This window comes from Arachis duranensis, chromosome 3 (assembly GCF_000817695.3).
Source record: "Arachis duranensis cultivar V14167 chromosome 3, aradu.V14167.gnm2.J7QH, whole genome shotgun sequence".
NCBI lineage: Eukaryota > Viridiplantae > Streptophyta > Magnoliopsida > Fabales > Fabaceae > Arachis > Arachis duranensis.
Window position 1 is genome coordinate 115151091 of NC_029774.3, and position 23053 is coordinate 115174143.

A 23053-nucleotide genomic window follows, 5' to 3' on the forward strand; every position below is an offset into this window, starting at 1 on the left:
GCCTTATCTCCTTTATCGTGTAAATGAAATAATATTGCATATATTTTGTTTATACCGTAAACGAGATAAGGCACAATTAAAAACCGGACCGAACCGGCCAATTCGACTGGTCTAATTGTGAACCAGCAATAATTACGGTCTGGTTTGCCCCCTAAAACCATTTTTCTAAAAAGCAGAGAAGAACTATCGAACCGGCCGGTTTCCAACCGGTTGAACCGGGCAGTGAACCGACCGGTTTAGAAAAAACGGCGTCGTTTTTGCCAAATTTGCTTACTTTAACTCTTGGTTCTGAAGCTCCTTCGTTTCTTTCTCCCTTTCTCCCTCCCTTTCTTTCATTGACAGAAACTCACCCAAAAAACCCTAGCACTGTAAGCCTACACCACCGCCGCCGCAAGGAGTGGCATACTGCCGCCGTCCGTCCGTGTATCTAGCTTCCCTCGTGCTCCAAGTCTTCAACCCCCGTTCGCTGTCACCGATCGCAGCTGCTTCCTCGATCTCGGCGTCCGTCGTCTTTGTCGTCCGTCGTCTTTGTCTGCTCAGCCGCGCTTCCGCCGCCGTTGGTTGCCGTTAACGTTCGCGACTTCGTTCAGCCGTCGTCTTCGTTCGCGTTCTTCGCCGTTCAAGTTTGCTCGGCGTTCACTTGTCGTTCACCGTTTGGGTTCGCGTTCGTCTGGAAGCCACGTTGCCCTGCTTCAAACTGTTCGACCAACCCGCGCGCTCCACCTAGCCGTCGAACTGCTCTCTTTTGTCGCCGCCGTGAGTTTCCTAAACCCACCACCAGACAATACACTCACACAACCCCAATACTCTGCTTCAAACTCTGCAACTTCTTATTTCTATTACAATAAGTAACTATTTGATTTGGCAGTGGTCTGGATTTTTTTCATAAACTGAATTAAAGTATACAATAGTTATGTTCTCTTCTCTATCACATTCATACTAAGCTTTGAATTCTCTTATTTCGTTTCAAATTTACCGCACTCAACATGTTTGATGAAATGCTTTAACCATATTTCGGGTTGGTTTTTATCATTTCTGGCTTTTAGAAACTTAGTAAGTTGATTGCATGTAAAATTAGAATAATTGGATCGGAAATTTTAGCTGCACAAATAGCATCTTTGTTGAAAACATATTAGCATGATGATTCCACTTGCATTAGTGTTCTTGTGAGAACTTGTTAATTTGCTAATTGTTCTTGTGTTGTTGTTCTGTTGTTCTTCTGTTATTTTTATTTTATTTTATTTTTGTTGTGATTCTCTGTTCTTGAACTTGTTAAGTTGATAATTTGCTAAATTGTTGGGCTGCTGTTGTTTTAATTTGCTAAATTGTTAGGTTTCTGTGATTTAATTTGTTGGATTTTCTATTTAGGTATTGTTCTTGTTTATTTGCTAAATTGTTGCGTATTTATTGTTGTCTTTGAGATTCTTGCTGGATATTGGTAATCATTGATTTATTATATGCTTCATGTTTTCGTTGTTTTCTTCTTCTGAAGAAAAAAAAATTCTGTTTTCATTGTTTTGTTGATTGTTTGTTTTGTTTTAGAAATTAATTTTTTGTGATCAATGCTCAAACTCTAAATGCTGTTCTGTTGGTTTTGCAGTGTTTGTTTTGTTTCAGAAATTAATTTTTTGTTATCAATGCTCAAACTCTGAATGTTGTTCTGCTGTTTTTGTTGTTTCAGAAATCAATTTTATGTGATTAATGCTCATACTCTGAATGTTGTTCTGTTTTGTTTTAAGGCTGTGTTTAGAAGAGGTGATTGATTTCTGAGTGTTGTTTTGTTTTTGTTTTAAAGCTGTGTGTTGTGTACAATTTTCATTTTGTACGAAATTCTTTGAGGTATATAAGAATTAAGAAGGAAGACTATTTTAACCGTATAATTCTGTTGATTCTGGTATGCTACAAGCTTGAACATAGAATTGAAGAGAGAAACCCTTTATTATTTTATCATTGGCCTATTTTTGGCATTGCATATCATTGTAGTTTGTTTATTTATAGAACCAGATGTTTATGATCCCCTCTTGAAGTAAAAAAGTGTAGAAGAAGAGCGTTTAGAACTAGTTGCTTTATTCATTGAATTTTTATAGAAACAGGTGTTTATTATAAAAAGGTTTTTTCGATTGAACCATGGTTGAACTAATGAATTAGTGAATCAGTAATTAAAAACCGGTCCGGTTTTCTAAACCTTGGGCACAATACACCATATTATATTTGTACTCGTGGTGACGTCTGTATATATGATGTGTAACAACTGTAAACGAGATACGTAGATAAACGAAATAAGAGATATAATAAATTTTGGTAAAAATGCTACAAATGTCAAATGGTATATTTTAGTAAATAAAAAATATATTTTAAAAGAAAACCTCGAGGTAGCGTTTGTTTTCGGAGATAGGACATAGAGACATAGACAATACATGTTTAAAATGTGTTTGGAAAGCAGAAACATGGACACTGAACACATTGTCTCTGAGACAGTTTTTTTATACTTTTGTGTTCATAGATACTTTTTATTATTCCACTATTACCCCTTCTTATTTTTTCTATTGCATTGTTCTCAAAGATACTGGTTCTCCTTCTTTCTTTTTTTAGGTACTCTTTTTTTTGTAGAATTTTTTATTGGACTAGATAATTTTTTCTTTTTTATCGTTCTTACTTCAATACCATTTTAACCTTATATTATATTATTTGATTTGTAATAAAAATAATAACAAAAATAATTAGTCTTAAAACTTTTGAAAGATAAATATTATCAAAGGTAAAATTGATCTTTTAAAATGCTAAAAAGTAATTTATAAGTTGTAATTGATTTTATATAATTTAAAGAAAAATCAGTTTTTAAATAAAAAAATTGGTTTTCTAAATAAAAATAATTTTTATATGCAAAAACTAATTCTTCTTCCATGTAAAAACTGATTTTTTTTTTCAAAACTGATTTTTTATTTAAAATTAATTTGACTTATTAACTTAAACAAATTTTTTATTAATCAAACTTTGATTTATTTTTTATTTATAAATTTTATTTTAATATAAATATTATTATATATTATTTTATTAAAATTTTTGGTCTCTCCAAATATTTTTTTTCAAGTTCTGTTTGTATTCCTATGTACTCTTATTTTCTATTAAATTAGTTTGTACTTGATGTGGAATTACATGGCTATTTTAGTCATTTTATATGATATTTTAGTCTGTCCCTGTATATCCAAATGTAAGATTGGATATTACATTAGTATTTTGTACATAATATTCGAACACAATACACAAAAAATAATTTAGTGTCTTTATCTTATTGTCTTTTGTCTACGTCTCAGTGATATTCTATCCCAAGAGATGACTATTAGTCTTATTTTATGCAGCCCAAGAGAATGAGAGATGACTATTAGTCTTATTTTATTTTAATTTTAACTTTTATTTTTGTTAGTTTTTATTATAGATGAAAAAACCGAAGCTAACCCCTCCATAAACCCTAATACCCAACTGACATATTCAACGTTCCTCATTCCTCATTCCTCAACACACTTTCTGCCGTCGACGCACGCCACTGTGTGCCACCGCTGTCTCCACCGTCTATTTAGTCAGGTGCGGTGTTGCTTCCTATCGTAATCTCTTGTATGCTATTTCTCTCTCTCTCTCTCTCTCCTTGCGAGCTAATCACCCATTTGAAAACTTCAATTTCGCTGCAGAGAAGAGATGAGGAAGAAAGTGGACGAACGAATCAGAAATCTCATAGAGAATGGCGTCAAAACAAGGCACAGGTCCATGTTCGTCATCATCGGCGACAAGTCACGTGACCAGGTCTCTATTACACACGCCATTTCCTTCTGTAGTGCAGTGATAGGTTCTGTAGAATTTTAAACGGTTTTGGAAGCTTAATTTTATACTGTGAAGGAAATTAGAAGGCATTGCATTCCTTCTTTTGAGCTCTAAACACAGTCTCGAATATGTGCAGATTGTGAATCTTCACTACATGCTTAGTAAGGCCCAAATCAAATCCAGGCCAACTGTTTTATGGTGTTACAAGGACAAACTTGAACTCAGCAGGTTCTGCATATATAATTGATGCCTTGGTTTTGTTTTTATGCGATTTAGTTGTGGTAAATCCAGTGTATATGTTCTGTTTGAGTTGTTGTAGACATGGTTTTAACATGATTATCATCATTGTGAATGCAGTCATAGGAAGAAACGTGCTAAGCAGGTTAAGAAATTGATGCATAAGGGGCTTTTGGATCCTGAGAAAGTTGATCCTTTTTCGTTGTTTTTAGAGAGTACGGGTTTAACTTATTGTTTATACAAGGATTCCGAAAGAATTCTCGGGAATACTTTCGGAATGTGTATACTCCAGGTATCTTATGCTTCCTATTAATTTTCTTTGTTTTTTTCCCTTGTCTCTTTTTTTTTTCCCACTGAGATACATCAATTTTGCCATTGTCTTTCCTTTTAGGATTTTGAGGCATTGACACCTAATCTCCTAGCAAGAACAATAGAAACAGTTGAGGGAGGAGGGTTAATTGTTCTGCTGCTTCGTTCATTATCGTCACTTACCAGTCTCTACACCATGGTGATGGTATGAACACAGATTCATCAGAATTGATGTTTAAGTACTTTTTCTTTTATTCTTTTTGTTTTTATTTTGAATTTTAAACATCTACTTTTTTGTTAAGTCATACAAAATGCAAATTTTCTGTTGTTCACTCGTTGCAGGATGTCCATGATAGATTCCGGACTGAATCTCACTCTGAAGCTACTGGGCGCTTTAATGAGCGTTTTTTATTATCATTTGCTTCTTGCAAGGCTTGTGTGGTCATGGACGATGAGTTGAATGTACTACCAATTTCATCTCATATTAGGTCTATTAGCCCAGTTACTGTTAAGGAGGTACTATCATATCATCTATAACTATCTGTTTCCTTTTTGTTTCTGTGCTCTGTGTATTTTGAGAAATTTTTATTATGATGTTGCCAAAAGCATTTAATTTACCATGTGCTCTTTTCTTCTGCTCTCCTTTTTTGGCTGCCAACTAAAACTATTAACTATCTAATTTTGTGCCTCTAAATTGATGTTTCAGGACTCCGAGGGACTCTCAGAAGCAGAGCAGGACCTGAAAAACCTTAAAGAACAACTCAATGAAGATTTTCCGGTTGGACCGTTGATTAAGAAGTGTTGCACATTGGACCAGGTTTGTTTTAACTCAACCTTGGATTGTCTACCATGGTTAATCACAGTAGTTTTTCCTCTATGGTGGATGCAAGCTTTACATGGTTTTTGGTAATAGGGAAAAGCTGTCATCACATTTCTGGACGCAGTTCTGGACAAGACACTTCGTAGCACTGTTGCATTGTTGGCTGCTCGTGGTCGTGGGAAATCAGCTGCTCTTGGTTTATCAATTGCTGGAGCTGTTGCTGTGGGGTATGTGCTTTTGATGCTTATAGATATAGTTATTGCTCATTTATATTGGCTTTGTTTGGATCTGATTGTAAGATTACCTATGTAGGTATTCAAATATCTTTGTAACTGCACCAAGCCCAGAGAACTTGAAAACCTTGTTTGAATTTATATGCAAAGGTTTTGAGGCACTCGAGTACAAGGTACTAGTTCTCTTCACTTACAGCTGTTATCATTATTCATTGCTTTAGTAAGAAACAAGTTGCAAAATCTGCACTGATGGCAAATGGGCAGTTAGATTTAGGTAATGGACTGGCGTCCTAACTCCTAAGTACCTTTCTTGTACATTTTAATTTATGTTGGATATCCTAACGGTTCATCCGACATCTCTTAATTGCTAAATATCAACTTCTGGACTACATGTACTTTCTTATTCAAATGGTTGTCTAGGAAAACTTTGCAATAAAGAGAATATTATTTTGCTTTCCAAGAAGAAATCAAGGGATCTTCTCATCTTAAAAATGAGTATATTGAAGAGAACAGAAGAGAAATAGGGAAAGCGTGAACTAATATGTACAAGTGAGAATAGATAATGGTGTGTTGATAGTCTGACCAAAAACATGTGCATATAATTAGTCAATTTAGGTAAGTAATGGAGATGGAAAACATATCCTTTCAACTATACATAGTGAAATCTCTTAATAATATGTATTATTTATGTCTGAAATTATTCCCTATACCGAGTGTTATGGCGTGCTTATTTGCCACTTATTTGTTTTTTCTCTCTTTCCCAAAAAAATGTAAGAAACTTTCCTATTAAATTCCATTCCAAGCAATACATTTGAAGACCAAGGAAAATATTAAAGTTTCCACATTCATATTATAAGTGTACCTACCTGTTTACTTTTCTAGTCAATAGGATACCAAATGATTGATCACTTCACATGGATTTTGCATATTATTATCTCCTTTTAACTTTATGTTTTTGGGGAATAGGAGTGAGTGAGAATAGAATGTTCCTAAAAAGTGTTTATAGTATTTGAATCCCCAACCTCTTGCCTTTCGGTTGGTTTGTGTATAAAAGCTTGATTAAATTCAAAAGTGCTGCTCTTTCCTATGTAAACAGGAACACATTGATTTTGATGTGGTGCAAAGCGCAAATCCTGAATTCAAGAAAGCTACCACTGTAAGGATTAACATTTACAAGCATCATAGACAAACAATTCAGGTAAATTTTTTTTGTAATGCAGATGCTTTTACGTTAATAAATGTCTTGATGTTAAGGAAACTTAATGTTTACGTAATGCTATAAGTATAAATGTGGATGTGTATGCTACATTGATATCTTCTTTCCTTTTTTTTTTGTCTCTTGTAAGGGATATCTTTTATCCTACCGTTATATTGTATTATTCCTCACACAGCCCTAATGGTAATCTTCTTTTATATATAAAGAAATTGTAAACATGATTCTGAACTTGTGTTTTCATCTAAATGGTTTTCAGTATATACTCCCACACGAGCATCAAAAGCTTTCTCAAGTTGAATTATTGGTTATTGATGAAGCAGCTGCCATTCCACTGCCGCTTGTGAAGTCTTTGCTCGGGCCATACCTTGTCTTCCTGTCATCGACAGTTAATGGGTATGCCTTGTTTTTCATTTTCATTTAATGAAGTTTGCTGTGCCTATTGTTTATAGAGCTGACTTCTGATGTGACTTAATTATGGGGAGACTTATTTCTCTTTAAACTCATGGATAGTTATGAAGGCACTGGGCGTTCATTATCGCTAAAACTTCTGCACCAACTAGAAGAGCAAAGCCATGTATCTTCCAAGAGCACGGAGGGATCTGGTTCTGGTACTTAGTGCTTCTAGCTTTTATTAATCAATTTTAAATATATAATATGCATGCCATTTTATGCTGAGAAATTTGGTGCAGTTGAAGGGGATCAAGATTGCTTTTCAACAACTGTTACTGACTGTTATACTTAAATTTTTAGAAGTGCATGCTTGTTATTGCTGAATTATTAGTTCTATCTTTCAGGTTCTCTATTTAAGAAAATAGAACTGAATGAGTCCATCAGATATGCTTCTGGGGATCCCATAGAGAACTGGCTTAACACTCTACTATGCTTAGATGTTTCAAGTGCCATCCCTAATCTTAGCAGGTTATATCCAGTGTTTTTCATATCATATTGGAAACTTGGACCATCCTTTTTTCCTCTGTTTATGGTTCTTCGTTTTGCAATTAGGTTACCTCCACCCAGTGAGTGTGATCTATACTATGTTAATCGGGACACCCTCTTTTCCTACCATAAAGATAGTGAATTGTTTTTGCAGGTAAAAACCAGAATTATCTGATGATTTTGGCTGGAATGATAAATAATTATGTCTGTATTTATTTGCTGTACTAATATATTGATATTCTTGCAGCGAATGATGGCCTTGTATGTTGCTTCACATTACAAAAATTCTCCAAATGATTTGCAGCTGATGGCAGATGCTCCAGCACACCACTTATTTGTATTACTTGGTAGATTTGCTTTCCTTTCTAGTTATTTTTTCCTGTGTTTAAATTGATGTGGCTTGAACTAGATATATACTACTATTCGAATTACAGGACCTGTTGACGAATCAAAGAATCAACTTCCTGATATCTTGTGTGTCATCCAGGTTTGCATCGTTGGCATAAATTATCCTTGTCTTTTTGTTACATTTCTTCACATGGTCTGTTTTGACATAACCTTAGGATCTGCAATTTTCTCCTTATATGCTCTTTGCCTCTCGTCAGATTAACATGTGTGATAACTGATATACTATACGAACTATGAAGTTCTAATATCAATGTGTGAAGTTTCATTTGTTTAGCTTAAACTGTTGTTCTTGCTTGATTGTGACGGGTAAAAACTGTGTAGCTACAAGCATTAGCAAATGGCTGTGATTCTTTGAGGGTTGTATTACTGTGTACCAACAGTTACTTGGTGTTAGTTTTAGTATAATTTCTTGTTATGTTTATCCTCCTATTTCTGTTTAGCTTGCATGTCCATTTGTTGTGATTTCTGACATTCATAGCTTACAGGTCTGTCTTGAGGGGCAAATATCTCGCCATTCAGCAATCAAAAGCTTGAGTGATGGTCATCAGCCTTTTGGGGATCAAATTCCATGGAAATTCTGTGAGCAATTTCGTGATACAGTTTTCCCCTCACTTTCTGGTGCTCGTATTGTACGAATTGCTACACACCCAAGTGCCATGAGGGTAATTCTGTATTAAGGCATATCTTTCTGTTACTAACCTGATTCTCCAAAGGCGTGATACCCTCTTACGTTTCATTATCTTTCTTTTACAGCTTGGATATGGTTCACAAGCAGTTGACCTTTTAATACGGTGAGAGCAGATTGACTCCTTGCTTCAATTGATGTTCACTTTAGCCTTCTTTTCCTTATTCTTTTTAACTTTCTTAAAGCGTTCTTCAAAAGTTTATTTTTACATCTATTTGGTTTTAGTGTGCCTTGGTTCAACTGTGTAGTTGAAAATATGTTGCTGCTGCCTCCAGTCAATTATTATTCTAATCAAGAGCTAATGTAGGTGCTGATATCTCTTATAATTAGGATTGTATTAAATGGTGCAGTAATATAATTATGAAAATATTATTCGTGTTGTTTTAATTACACTTCTCCATCAAATTACCATTTTTTTTAGTCTAAGGTGTTGCCTTGGAATGGGGCCTGCTGATTAGAGTTTCCAGTGGTGAGAGCAGCTTTATGGGATAAGCTTCTAGCCTTAAGCATGGGTCCACCAGGGAAAATGATTTAGCCTTTTTTAGGGACCATCCAGATCCAGTACATTGATACTCTGCTTTGAAAGATGTTGTCTCAGGGGCCAGGGCACTCGTTTTAGTCTTATATATAAAATATGTGAAAATATTTAATGTAGATTCAATTGATCATTTGCATTGCCTACTTTTTACAGTTACTATGAAGGACAACTTACTCCTATCTCTGAGATCGATGTTGAAGATGAAGTGCAAGCTCCACAAGTTAGAGTTACAGAAGCTGCAGAGAAGGTATATTTCTGCTGAACTCCAATATGTACAGATTAGTTCTGTTCATTTCTTTATCAGAAGTTAATTTATGCCATAGGGGGATATTGGAGCTATCCGGAGTCTTTTATAGGCCCACTACTAGTGCGAAAGCTTCAATTAGTTGCTGATACTTGTTTTCAGGATATTACTAAATCATTTCATAGTTAGAGATAGTAAAGAAATACTCATTATTAAGTACTTTCGATCAGGTCCTTGCTTATGTATCCTGGCCTTCTTAATTGCTTCCTATAATAAACATTAGGGTAATGTTTGGTATCTGAGTTAAAACATACGGTTGACTGGCAGCAACTGGAGCAAAAATGGCAGATTTAATTTGATTTGTTATTGTTTTTGCTTGAGTTTATCAATTTCTCTTTATGTTTCTATATGCTTAGCCTTTCTAATGATATGATGATAATCAATACAGGTTTCGTTACTCGAAGAAAATATAAAACCTAGAACAAATCTTCCTCATTTGCTGGTACATCTGCGTGAAAGACGCCCAGAGAAGCTCCATTACATTGGCGTCTCATTTGGGTTAACCTTGGACCTTTTTCGCTTTTGGAGAAAGCATGCATTTGCTCCGTTCTACATTGGCCAGATTCCAGTTAAGATTTAGTTTTTCTTAGGCAGCAGACAATAATAATGAAATTTATTTTACGGATGACATATGTTTACTTTATAGAATGCGGTGACTGGTGAGCATACGTGCATGATCCTGAAACCTTTGAACAATGATGAAATTGAAGTTGATGGATCAAATCAATGGGGTTTTTTTGGTCCATTTTATGAAGGTGAGTTCATCTTCCTTTGTGCTGGATATAGAGCCATTTATGTGTCTTTGCCTATTCATGACATTGCATAAGTTTCTATTGTTATGGGGTTTACAGTTCAATCATTGTTACACCCAATTTTCTAAATAAAAGTTAAATTTTACTATAATATAGCATGGTATAGGTCTGTGCATAGCCCGCACTTTTTTAAGTTTATAAGATGCTTGTGCCCGTGTGTTGGGGAGGGAGGGTGCTGAATATAAAGCCATTTATGTACCCTTACGCAATAGTTTAAGCTCTTGGAAGAGATTATTCAAGAAAGTATGCTATATGATTTGCATTCAATATTGATCATTAACTTTGTTAATTTTTATATGATTTTTGTTTGTAGATTTTAAGCAAAGATTTACAAGACTTCTGGCTTCCACTTTTCGTGGTATGGAATACAAGCTTGCTCTGAGGTTAGTATTAGGAATTTACATCTTTTTCCATTCTCAATTTGCAACATTGATGTGATATTTCCCCCATGAAAATTTTAAGATATAAAATTATATAGATGCTTTTACTCAACAGTTAATACTTTTGATCCTGGATATTGAAAGGAAGTCAAGCGATTCATTTTCCTATGCTTTTCGTAAACTTCTAAGACTGTTGCATAACATACTCATCAACTAAAATTTAGAGTGCATTGAACTCAATGGGTTCTTCTCCCCTGATATTTATCGCCATCATTGAAATACTTATTCTATTCATATTGTGATAATGCATCCAGCGTCATAGATCCAAAAATCAATTTCATGGACCAAGAACCTTGGAAGACCAATTCTGATAAATATTTGGGATCTGTTAGAGAATATCTATCACCACATGATATGAAGCGACTGGAGGCTTATGTTGAAAATCTAGCTGACTTCCATCTGGTAAGATCTCATATATTACTGACCAGAATTTCCAAGTGGTGCCTTGATATGTTCAATTCTGTATTCGGAGATTAAAGAGGTTCTTCACAAAGAACAAAATTTTCCCCTGATGATGTCCACAGTGATTTCCCTTTTTGAAGTAGAATTTCATTTTGTGCACATGAAAAACACCTTAAGTAAAATAATGCTTAAGAAATGAATAAGTGAATGGGAGTTTCGAGGAGGTCGCCTAAGATCAAATTTTGTGCCCCATATACATACTGCTGAATATCTGATATATTATATGATCAATTCACTCTGCCAATACGTACGATTCTCAACACCTGTCTATATGATTTGGAGTGCTTTTAAGTATATCTTGACCCTCCTTGTTGGACAGATTTTAGATATTGTTCCCACCATTACACATCTGTTCTTCCAAGAAAAGATTCCAGTTACATTGTCATATGCCCAGGCTTCTGTGTTACTGTGCATTGGACTGCAGAACCAGAACATTTCATACATTGAGGTTTGTTTATTTACTTACTGATTTCTTTAGATGAAAGTTGAAATATCACTAAGATGACTAGTTGGCACCTTATGGCTTGTATATGTAAGTACCCTTCTCATTTAATAGGAACAAATGAAGTTGGAAAGGCAACAAATATTGTCTTTATTTATAAAGGTTATGAAGAAGTTTTACAAATATTTATATGGTCTTGCATCCAAGGAGATCGAATCAACCTTGCCCCGACTGAAAGAGGTAAGCTTATTGATAATGTTACCTTGTCTATTCCATAGCTTTATTCTTTCAGAAGAATTCTTCACAAATTGGTCAGTGAACTCGTCATATATGTGTGCTGCTGTGTATAAAGTTTCCTAATATTTGGTTCTCCTTTGCATGTCTCACTAATGTGCCTACTTTTTCATTTTTACCCTTCATCTGTTTTTGCCCCCAGATTGTTATGGAACCTCATAGTGTCTCTGTGGATGAAGATCTAAATAATGCAGCTAAACAAGTTGAGGTATGCTTGTTTCTCATTTGCTTTATTCTGTTGAATATTCTTGTGTGGATCCCCATACGGCCATAGCTCCTTTCTCCAACCTCCCATTTGAAGTAGCTCTGAACTCCTGCGTGACTATTATTACTGGATAGGATGACATGAAGTCAAAAACAGAAGCACTTTTTGCTCCTGAAATGATCCAACAGTATGCCATTCAAGATGGAGAATCCGGCCTTGAGAATTTGTTACAAAATAATGGTGGAAAGATACCCACTGGCGGACTTGTTAGCGTGAAATCCAGTAAGAGTGTTGTCAAACCCGAAAAAGAGAAGAGAAGCCATAAGACTGACAAAAAGCGGGAAAAAGACAAACACAGCAATAAATCAAGCAAAAGGAAAAGGACTTGACTTTGAGGAGAATCAAAGTTAAACCTGTTAGTTGACTGATCGTTTGCGTCACAGTCAAAAGAGTGTTGTATAATGCAAAGTTGAAGATGCAGGAAAATTTTTGACCTCGCTAGAAGCTATCATATGAATGCATGTACCAGCCCATTTTCTTGTATAGCTTAGCTACAGAGCATGGCCATGTGGACCATGTAGGACAGTAGGAGGCAATTGCCAGTTTTGTAATTTACACATTAAAATGATCACAGGTGATTAAATTGGTCTCACGTTATATTCGAAATTGTGGTGGTCGGAATTTGAAATTCAATTATAAAGGGTATTAGTATATCATCAAAAGGGTACACCATAATGTAGACTCTTGCGAAAAGCACTAGTTGCTGTAGTTTAAAAATTATTCTGTTCTTCCAATTTGCGCGAGTGCCATCTTGAAATTTTATTATTCGCATCTGTAAAGTGCGAAATTATATTTATCGAAAAAAAAAGGATTTTCCGTAGTCAGTATAATCCTTCTTGAGCATGTTCCACCAAAAAATAATAAAGTTGCTCTAATTTTTCAAGAACTAGTAACCAGTTGTTTGGATAGGTGGGATATAAGTCATATAACTCTTAAAGTATGGTGTTACAAACATCAACTAAAGATCAGGATTAAAGACTTATTTCAACGTCCATTAAAAGAAAAAAGACCTGTTTCTACACCAGTTAGCCTGAAGCCCTGCACAAACAAACAATGTAATGAGATGTAGCGAAGCTTTATGCAATAAAGTAAGTATCATGACCAAATAAAAAGAAAATGCAATAAAGTGAGTATCGAATAGCGAGAACTCTAGGCCTTTGTGTACCTTATTTAATCAAAGTGTAGTAGTATAAAATTTTAAAAAGAGATATATGCACCAGCCGGGAATCGAACCCGGGTCTGTACCGTGGCAGGGTACTATTCTACCACTAGACCACTGGTGCCAATTGAATAGCTATTTTCAACGCCTAAATATAGATTGTTTTAAAAAGTTCGCATTCTCCCTTACGTTTTTCCGTTTTTCAGGTTACAAAGGTTCAGGAGAGTTTTATGCTAATTTATGTATGTAACTATTTTCCAAATGTCAATGAATTTATTTACTACATAATTCACTAATCAGAAGATTCAAATTTCGAACATTTTATGTCGCTCCTTATTCCCTGAGAAGAATAACATAAGTGGTGGTACATGCGTTCTTGATTCTTCTCCACATAGGTTAACTGGTATATAGGGTAGATGAATTGGCAATAAACAAAGTATAAAAAATACAACTCCCAAAACAATTAATAATGCGAGCAAAGTACAACTACTCTTTAACTCATCACATAGTAGAAAAACTTATCTGCATAGTCGGTTGAAATGAGCATCAAATGACTCAATGAGGGCAAGGAAAGAGTTTCACAAAGTCAACAAATAATTAACTATAGAAAAATCTCTTGCTCAATATCCATGAAAATTGAGTTAATTATAGTTGAATATAATACATGTCATATCTCAAAAGTAGTGCTTAACTCAGTATAAAGAACAATGACAAAGATGAGCGCACATAGTTACAGATGAAAACCACATTATTCTTATTTCCTGAGAGGGAAAAATAAAAGTAGGAGCATCTGAAATATCTTGTGCTTCTTTTTCAATGATGTCTCGGATACACTGGGACTCAAAACAAGTTTGCCCCTCTCAAACAAAAAGGGGGAAAAAAAAGAGTAGAAGAGTTGTTTAGAAGGTTTCAGAAATAAATCATCAATATGTTGAGCACTCTCATAAGTTCAAGGACCAAAATGAATATTCAATCTTCCATTTCCCAAAAAATGTGTCGTATACCAATAAACTTTTAAACTTTTCAATACATTCCTAAATTCCTTTTTAAAAGGTTCAACAGTCTAAAATGATAGGCAAACAGATTTATATAACAATAAAAACTATCCATGGTCAAACCTGTAAAACAAGGTTACAAAGATTGAAACAAGTAGCTCTGATAGTCTGATGTCTCCCGTGTACCACAATTAAAAAACTAATATCCCATCCAAAATGCACGAGATTGAAATTTCTATTCACCCTAATTGGTATTTTACAGGAGCTAGACAAGTCAAGCCTCTCTCGAGAACGGAAAATGGAGACTACTGTTCAAGCTGAATGTTGGCTACATGCAAGACTTTCTGCATAGTTGAAAGAAACATAATAATTCTCATTTCTGTGAGCTGGTAGATTCTTTAACTCACGACTGTAAGGATTCAAGATGGATAGAGTAGTTTTCACTATACCAGATTCATCAACATGTTCGAGCAATTGGTGGCAAACAATTTGATCTCTCCAAATACTTATTGGATATATTATCCTTGAAAAGGGCCCTACCCTGTATCGTTTAATCCATCTCTCCCCTTCAGCTGCATATGTATGAGTGTTATCCAATACCCACAAGTCAATCAGAGAAATTTCACCATTTACCATCATAAAATTATGGAAGTTTCCCATCATAAACTGATGAAACATAACAAGTTTGTCATTGTATTCTGCTAGCACAGAGGTAGAGGAGTAAGTAGTGGGCAAAGGGTGTGATTCAGGACCTCTTAACAACCTAAAAACATCATGTCCAACGTCGAATGAAACCAAGCATTCATCAGGATCTTGACTGGACTCGAGATCGGAGCTCGTGGTGGCCTTCCAAAACATGCCTCCACCGGCGGCAATAGCATTCGATACCAAGCATAAATTTTGCAAATTGCTAGCATCAACTTGTCTCCATGACCCACTAGCTAAGGAATACACTTCCACTCGGTTAACATGAATGTCATCAAGAACCACAATTCCATCATTACCCTCATTATCATCATCATCATCAGACTCATAAGACTCACATACACAAATTCTCACTATCTTGTAATCATTGACAAGTGGACTATAGCCAAATCCAAAATAGTAAAGAGTCCTGACATCAGTTAGGGTTCGAGGTACCTGTGTGACTTGTCTAGTTGCTGGATTACAAATGGAAAGAGCGTGATCGGTGTGACGTAAGCACAGCAAGCCATTGCGGGAACCCACAATCTTGGCACCATTTGAGGCGAAATTGAGAAATTCAAGCTCGTGAACACTGAGGTCAGGTCCAATTAAGCAGAAGGATGTTGGAGTGGAGCACACTGGGGAAGTAGGAGAACGTTGAATTCTCTGAAGAAGAAGAAAACGATTCTGAATTGAGTGGCGAAGGTGCTGTGCCGTGAAATGAGGGGTTCTGAAGAGATTCTCCCAATTCTTGGAGACACACTTGAATCGCATCAAAGATTTTACTGGAAGCCTTTTCAGAATATCTATCATCACATCATCAGGAAAAATCTCACCGTTCTCACCCATTGAAGCCAATCAATCCTTTCTTCTGCGATTCCTTCCACAAATCCTAACTGTTGCTTAAAGTAAAGTAACTAGCTTTTCTCTTTCTCAATAAGAGAGAATACCATTATTAGAAACAGGCTATGCATCCAAGCATATTATTGCCATCAAAGTTTAATAAAACGGACTCAACACTAACAAAAATTATTACACGCGCGTCGTGGTCTTCTTCTTTTTCTTCGCGATCTCCTTCCTCTTTTTTCTCGTTTTTTTTTTCCGTATTTTTTTTATCATCGTCATTTTTTAGGCAATTTACATAAATAAATAAAATGGGAGAATTATTTACGTAAATGTGCAAATCTGTTTGTTGTTACGATTTTGTGCAAAATTGAATTTTATGTAAACCGTGGCAACCCACCACGGTTTCTAAACACTCATAAACCGTGGGAGGTCACCACGGATTAGGAACAAATAGTTTAACATGTAAACCGTGGTAGGTCACCACGGTTTACGAAGGAAAATGTGTGTGCATAAACCGTGGGGAGTCACCACGGTTTATGTAGTGTAAAAAAACGTGGTGGCTTGCCACGGTTTACTCTGACGGAAAATCTATATATATGTGGGTGATTCAAGCAGCAGAAGAGATCATTCTCACAATGGCTAGTGAGGAAGAGAGCTTTCTTGCTCTGGTGCATTGCTCTGGAAAAATTAAAAAAAGCAAAAGCCATGGTGTGAAGTTCACCGACAGAGAACCACTAAGTATGTTTATCAGTTCGTCTATGAGTTTGTCGGACTTGAAGAACAGCATCTTGGAGAAGCTTGGCGTGTTGGGTTCCAAGTGGGTGAAGAAACTATTCTACAAGATTCCAATGGCGGTTGTCTCGACCGGTGTTCAGTACGAAACCTTTGCGGTTAAGTCTGATGAAGATATTAGGGTTCTCTTCTACTGTGTAAGGAGTTTTCCGGAGATCAGAATCCATGAGTTGTTTGCGAAGTTGGAGGTTGGTGTCGATAGTTCTGGGGCATCCGCTCCAGTTCCTTGCGTAGCTTCCGCTGGTGGTGCATCTAGTTCGATGCCTCCGGTCAGACCGCATCTTTCGCCGGTTCAATCACCTTCTTTTGCGGCTGACTTACAACAAACGGAGGTTGTTGGTTCTGTCCCTTTGGAGCATGCAGCAGTCATTGAGCCTCCCAACGTCGTGGGCACCGGTGGTGGTGGCCTCGTGCCTTATCTCGAAGACTTTGGTGGACCTGATCATATAGAGAATGCAATGCGTGACGATGAATCTGAAGAGGAGCCTGTTGATATCGATGGTGACAGCGACGAAAACACAGGCGGCGATCCAGATGCGCAACATCGGCCTTCGAGTTCTGCTTCTCATCAATACCCTCCACACTTCTCGACACTAAACTTGGAAGCTCTTGGTCAACAGGAAGACAGTGGTAACAGAGTGGGTAGATCTTCTACAGAATTTGAGATTGGGCAATCTTTCCAGAGTAAAGATGAAGCTGTGCTCAGTGTGAAGGACTATAGCATCCGGCGAGGTGTTGAGTACAGAGTCATCGAATCGGATCATTTGAAGTATCATGGAAAATGCAAGGAATTCGGCAAGGGTTGTACTTGGTTGATTCGTGTAGCGCTTCGTGCATGAAAGGGAACTTGGGAGGTTAGGAGGTACAACGGGCCACACACGTGCCTCGCAACTTCTATTTCAAGTGATCACCGTCAGCTGGATTATAACGTTATATGTGCGAGGATTCTTCCTATGGTTAGGGCGGATGCTGCGGTTACGGTAAAGGTACTTCAAGAAGCGACAGAAGCTGATTACGGTTTCAGGCCTAGTTACAGGAAGGTCTGGTTGGCTAAGCAGAAGGCTGTGGCAGAGATATATGGAGATTGGGAAGAGTCTTACGCGGAACTGCCCCGTTGGATGCTAGGGATCCAGGCAACAATGCCGGGAACAATCACGGTGCTGAAGACGTCTCCGGTTCAGGTTGGTGGTGCTGTTGATGAGTCGAGGGTGTACTTTCACCGACTTTTCTGGACATTTCCACCCTGTATCGAGGCTTTCCGGCATTGCAAGCCACTCGTCAGTATTGATGGTACCCACTTGTATGGGAAGTATGGAGGGACGCTCCTGTTGGCTATAGCTCAGGACGGAAACTCGAACATCCTCCCGATAGCATTCGCCCTTGTAGAGGGGGAAAATGCAGAGTCGTGATCATTCTTCTTGTCAATCCTACGAGAGCATGTGACTCCTCAGGAGGGTATCCTAGTTATCTCAGACAGGCATAATGGGATCAAGGCGGCCCTTGAGGCACCTGAGAATGGATGGCTGCCTCCTCGTGCATTCCGGGCCTACTGTATAAGGCATGTGGCCGCCAATTTCGCCCTAACGTTCAAAGGTAAGGACTCAAGGAGGTTACTGGTCAATGCTGCCTATGCCAAGACTGAGGGTGAGTTTTACTACTGGTTCGACATCATGCGGACTGAGAATCCAGCAATGTGTGACTGGGCCAACCGTATGGAGTATGACAAATGGACCCAACATGAGGATGCTGGTCGACGGTTCGGGCACATGACCACAAACATCAGTGAATGTGTGAACTCCGTGCTAAAGGGAACTCGCAACCTCCCTGTCACATCATTGGTTAAGTCAACCTACGGGAGGCTTGCTCAGCTATTTGTAGTCCGGGGACAGACAGCAGAGGCACAACTCGGAGCCGGCCATGAATTCTGTCAGGCATTGGTCAAGGCTATTGATCGGAACCTTAGAGACTCCAGGTGCTTTACTGTGACATTATACGACAGGCATCAACTAGAGTACACCGTGGCTGAGACAACACCAACGGGGACGTTCTCTCTTGGTAGCTATAGAGTTTCCCTTAAAGATCACCGATGCGACTGTGGGCACTTCCAGGCGCTGCATTATCCATGTTGCCACGCCATTGCCTGTTGCGCCTACTCCCGGCTAAACTGGGCGTCATATGTTCATGAGGTGTATCGTATGACTGAGGTGTTCAACGTTTACAATCATGGGTTTCTCCCACCTATTCCTGAAGGCCTGTGGCCTCCATATGGTGGCCCAACCATTATTCCTGACCCTAATCTGCGGCGTGCAAAGGAAGGTCGTCCAAAGTCAACCAGGATCCGAGGAAGCATGGATCAGTCTCAACAGAATCAGCCGAAGCGTTGTGGGTTATGCCGTCAGCCTGGGCATACGCGAAGGAACTGTCAGCAGCGATCACAAACTGGTGGAGGGGATGCTTAGATCTCATGTTGTGTAACCCTCGTCTATGCTGTTTTATTTGTTTCTTGCTCTAAGTAATGTTAGTAATGCGTCGTTGGTTAAATATGTCACTTTCAACGTGTTTCATCAACAACGAAATCTTAGTATAATAACCTCGTTTTAAATTATCAGTTTCATTAAACCTCTTTAGATATCTTTAATAATGTGCATTATAATATAAACCATACATGAGCACATGAAATACTCTGAATCAGGCACTCACTACAAAGTCAAAAGATAAATAATATTTAACAGTAAGTCTGAAATACATAAACACTAACAATCATGCACATTACATAACGCAATTAGCATGCTGAATACATAACGTAAACCGCGGTGGGTTACCGGGTTTTACGTTCAAAATTGCTTTCTCATAAACCGTGGTGACTCCCCACGGTTTATGCACACAAATTTTTCTTCGTAAACCGTGGTGACCTACCACGGTTTACATGTTAAACTATTTGTTCATAATCCGTGGTGACCTCCCACGGTTTATGAGTGTTAAGAAACCGTGGTGGGTTGCCACGGTTTACATAAAATTCAATTTTGCACAAAATCGTAACAACAAACAGATTTGCACATTTACGTAAATAATTCTCCCATTTTATTTATTTATGTAAATTGCCCTCATTTTTTAGTTGATGTTGTTGGTATTATATTTTTTTCATCCTCCTCTCTACGGTAATTTTGCAGCATTATAATTATTTTGTTTGATTTTTCTTCTCTTTTTCTTAGTTTTATTCTTCTTGAAACAAAAAAAATTATAACAAAATAAAATAAAAATAAGATAAAGAAGCAGTAAAAAATGAAAAAGAAGAGTTTTGAATTGTGTAGAACAACAATACAAAATGTACCTTAATTCACTTAGAAATAAATCAAAATTACATTTAAAATGAACCGAAAATTAAATTTCGAATGAACTGAAATTACTTAATGATCACAAATAAATTCGTTTCAAAACAAGCACAGACCAAGTGCACATTATTTAAATTCAGAACGAATCGAAATTACTTAATGACTGCATTCGAAAACAAGCGCAAAAACAAAATTAAATAATTAGAAATTCACTAAAAAATGAACTGAAATTACATTCAAAATGAACCAAAAATTAAATTTAGAATGAATCGAAATTACTTAATGATGCCGATACACAAACAAACTCATTTCGAAACAAGCACAGACCAAGTGCATCTTATTTAAATCAAGAATGAACTAAAATTACTTAATAATTGCGTTAAAAAACAAGGACACAAACAAAATTGAATCATGAACAAAACACACATCCAAATTCATCAAGTGATTTTGCAGCATTATGCATTTCTTTTTCTTTGTTTGATTTTTTCATGTTTTTATTATTATTATTAAAATGGTAAAATAAGAAGAATTACGAAAAGGAAAAATAAGGAGGAGAAGATGAATAAGACAAGAAGAAAAAGAATATGACGAGGAATTTTGAGGAATTTTTTATTCTTGTTTCTTTTTTCTGTTTGATTTTTTTCTCTTTTTCTTGATTTTATTCTTCTCAAGAGTGGATGTGAGGAGGAAGGGTTTTGAATTGTGCAGAACAACGAGACTAAATGGAGGAAGGGTTTTGAATTGTGCAGAACAAAAAAACTAAATGTACCTTAATTCACTCAAAAATAAATGGAAATTACATCCCGGATGAACCAAAAATTAAATTTCAAATGAACCGAAATTACTTAATGATGACGATACACAAAGAAACTCGTTTCAAAACAAGTACAGACCAAAATGCACCTTATTTAAATATAGAATGAATCGAAATTACTTAATGATTGTGTTTGAAAACAAGCACACAAACAAAATTGAATGATTAGAAATTCACTAAAAAATAAAACGAAATTACATCCAAAATGAACCGAAAATTAAATTTTGAATGAACCGAAATTATTTAATGATGACAATACACAAACAAACTTGTTTCAAAACAAACACATACTAAGTCAAATTTGAACAAAAATACATCCAAATCAATTTTGGATCAGACAATATCATCAATATGGCAAAAATTCAATGATATCGATAACAATAACGACGATAGCGATAACGGCGATACGTATTAGAAGAAAAGGACAATGACGATAACGATGATGATCATGATGATGATGATAATGGAGGAAGATGATGAAAAGGAAGGAGGAGAAGAAGAAGACGACAATGTAGCATCAGGGGTGAATAAGAATGTGCGTGCATAAATTTGAAACAAGAAGAAGAAGCGCGTGAATCTAAAAGACTTGGTTGAACTTTATTGGTTAAATCACTTGGATGTGGAGCTTTATTGTATTGAAAGATAGTGGAGATATTTTGAATTTTAAATTCGGGTACACTACTAAAAATGCACTCGAATAATTTTATCGCTGACAAAAATGCACCTGAATTTTACTATCAATAAAAATGAACTCAAATAATTTTAAAACGCGACAATTATCTAACGGTAAATATATATTTCTCAAAAAAGATTTTAGAGATTGAATTTTGATGCGATTTTTTGCAAGCATGATTAGAAAAATGAGATATTATTATATAAATAGGTTGTTTTAAAAAAAATAATGTACTGATTTCAAATGTACAGTTTCAAATTACTAATTTTAAATATGTAGCGTAGCAGTTTTAAGCTATAACTTTTAAAAATGGAATTAAATAAAAACGAAAATTAAATTGATATTATTTTAATCATAATTATTTTATAATAACACACATATCTATTTATAGCATAAACGAAATAATTATGAATATATCTCATTTATATGTAAACGAGATACATTCATAATTATTTCGTTTATACTGTAAACGAGATAAATTAATGTGATGTAAATTGATAAATACATTACAAATTTTATATTTTGATAAATAAAATAATTAAATTATTTATTTATAAAAAAATTCAATCTTTAGAAGTGTACAAACAGAGTTCAATACCTATCTTCGGTAAAAACTTGTAATTTGGAAGATACGATTGTTATTGTGTAAGAAGTTAGTGTCTTATAATCAGACAAATTATCTCCTATCAAGTAGGGCTGTCAATGGATAGAATAGAATACGATTTAGACTTTATACTAATTCTACTTATGCGCTTAAAATATTTTTAGAGTAAATTTTTATTTCTATTCATGAAAATTAAATGCTGACAAATCTACTCATAAAAAAATGAAATAAACTTTATTTAAACCCATAAAAATAGACTTCAGTTGACAAAATTACCAAATTCTTAAAAAATTATTTAAAATTCTCAAATTACCATTCAATTTAATTTATCCTTAAATTTTAATATTTTTTTACATCACTACCACTCTAATCTCCAATTCCATCACCACCCAAATTCTTTCTTACCATCATTCTCGTCCTCAACTATCATTGTTGTCACTACCATCATCACTATCTTCGCCATTCTTTTTCTTTCTCTCTCTAAATTCACTACCACCATAATTTAATTTTACATAATTGTGCTCTAACAATTTTATTACTTATTCAAACAAATACAAACACAAAAAAATTAAAATCAGAAGCAAAAGAAATATCCACAACTTTTATCTTTATTTTAATTAATTAATTAATCAATGATACCAATAATAATAACAAAAACAAAAAAATATATTTTAAAAAATAAAAAAGGCTAGGAAAAAAAGGCACAGAAAAAGATAAGTTTTCATCAAAATCACGTGGGCATATTTTTGTTTTTCTTTATATGTTCAAAAGTATTGATGAAAAAAAGAGAGGATTTAAAGGATTGGGAGGGAGGAAACCTTTCAACAATTATAAAAGATTTTGATGAGTTATGTTTACCATGGTAGTGGTCGGTTTAGAGAGAGAAAGAAAAAGGTTAGTGATGATGGCGGCAAGTCGGCAATAAAAGAATGGAGGT

General features: G+C 35.8%; 4 protein-coding genes and 1 non-coding gene across 6 annotated transcripts; 3 read left to right on the top strand and 2 right to left on the bottom strand.

Annotated features, from left to right (window-relative positions):
• The first annotated feature begins 522 nt into the window (after window positions 1-522).
• Window positions 523-12823, top strand: LOC107480362 (RNA cytidine acetyltransferase 1). 2 transcript variants are annotated; one of them, XM_021138873.2, is made up of 28 exons: window positions 523-756; window positions 3425-3582; window positions 3687-3798; window positions 3953-4044; window positions 4174-4345; window positions 4445-4567; window positions 4705-4878; window positions 5069-5179; window positions 5276-5409; window positions 5495-5588; window positions 6512-6613; window positions 6888-7024; window positions 7142-7239; window positions 7426-7549; window positions 7634-7721; window positions 7815-7914; window positions 8002-8054; window positions 8461-8637; window positions 8729-8766; window positions 9352-9445; window positions 9891-10070; window positions 10149-10257; window positions 10628-10697; window positions 11009-11156; window positions 11536-11664; window positions 11773-11898; window positions 12095-12160; window positions 12292-12823. In XM_021138873.2, exons 3-28 carry the CDS (start codon window positions 3694-3696, stop codon window positions 12544-12546), a joined length of 3099 nt encoding a protein of 1032 aa, XP_020994532.1. In that variant the 5' UTR covers window positions 523-756; window positions 3425-3582; window positions 3687-3693; the 3' UTR covers window positions 12547-12823. The 2 variants fall into 2 exon arrangements, with proteins under 2 accessions (XP_020994532.1, XP_020994534.1); XM_021138875.2 differs by having other exon boundaries at window positions 3437-3582.
• Window positions 12824-13429: 606 nt separating this feature from the next.
• On the bottom strand, window positions 13430-13500 carry TRNAG-GCC (transfer RNA glycine (anticodon GCC)). The gene has a single exon. It is a non-coding gene; the product is annotated as a tRNA-Gly (tRNA).
• A 945-nt stretch (window positions 13501-14445) lies between these two features.
• LOC107480363 (F-box protein At5g62510-like) lies at window positions 14446-16136 on the bottom strand. The gene is made up of 2 exons (XM_016100492.3): window positions 14821-16136; window positions 14446-14715 (listed from the first exon to the last, which is right to left on the bottom strand). The coding sequence occupies exons 1-2, from the start codon at window positions 15902-15904 to the stop codon at window positions 14684-14686; spliced, it is 1116 nt and encodes a 371-aa protein (XP_015955978.1). The 5' UTR covers window positions 15905-16136; the 3' UTR covers window positions 14446-14683.
• Window positions 16137-16536: 400 nt separating this feature from the next.
• On the top strand, window positions 16537-17532 carry LOC110278734 (uncharacterized). Its single transcript, XM_021136971.1, has one exon. The coding sequence runs from the start codon at window positions 16537-16539 to the stop codon at window positions 17530-17532; it is 996 nt and encodes a 331-aa protein (XP_020992630.1).
• A 114-nt stretch (window positions 17533-17646) lies between these two features.
• LOC110278735 (uncharacterized) lies at window positions 17647-19152 on the top strand. The gene is made up of 2 exons (XM_021136972.1): window positions 17647-18075; window positions 18145-19152. The coding sequence occupies exons 1-2, from the start codon at window positions 17647-17649 to the stop codon at window positions 19150-19152; spliced, it is 1437 nt and encodes a 478-aa protein (XP_020992631.1).
• Window positions 19153-23053: the final 3901 nt, after the last annotated feature.

What these genes read in the sequence shown, in the direction of transcription:
- LOC107480362 (XM_021138873.2), top strand. Translation starts at nt 3,694, where the DNA reads ATGAGGAAGAAAGTGGACGAACGAATCAGAAATCTCATAGAGAATGGC. An exon ending in ATCATAGACAAACAATTCAG is followed by an intron (nt 6,614 to 6,887) that starts GTAAATTTTTTT and finishes AATGGTTTTCAG; the next exon opens with TATATACTCCCACACGAGCA. An exon ending in CACGGAGGGATCTGGTTCTG is followed by an intron (nt 7,240 to 7,425) that starts GTACTTAGTGCT and finishes TCTATCTTTCAG; the next exon opens with GTTCTCTATTTAAGAAAATA.
- LOC107480363 (XM_016100492.3), bottom strand. Translation starts at nt 15,904, where the DNA reads ATGGGTGAGAACGGTGAGATTTTTCCTGATGATGTGATGATAGATATT. An exon ending in CGAACATGTTGATGAATCTG is followed by an intron (nt 14,716 to 14,820) that starts GTATAGTGAAAA and finishes TCAACTATGCAG; the next exon opens with AAAGTCTTGCATGTAGCCAA.
- LOC110278734 (XM_021136971.1), top strand. Translation starts at nt 16,537, where the DNA reads ATGGCTAGTGAGGAAGAGAGCTTTCTTGCTCTGGTGCATTGCTCTGGA.
- LOC110278735 (XM_021136972.1), top strand. Translation starts at nt 17,647, where the DNA reads ATGGTTAGGGCGGATGCTGCGGTTACGGTAAAGGTACTTCAAGAAGCG. An exon ending in TCCCGATAGCATTCGCCCTT is followed by an intron (nt 18,076 to 18,144) that starts GTAGAGGGGGAA and finishes GTGACTCCTCAG; the next exon opens with GAGGGTATCCTAGTTATCTC.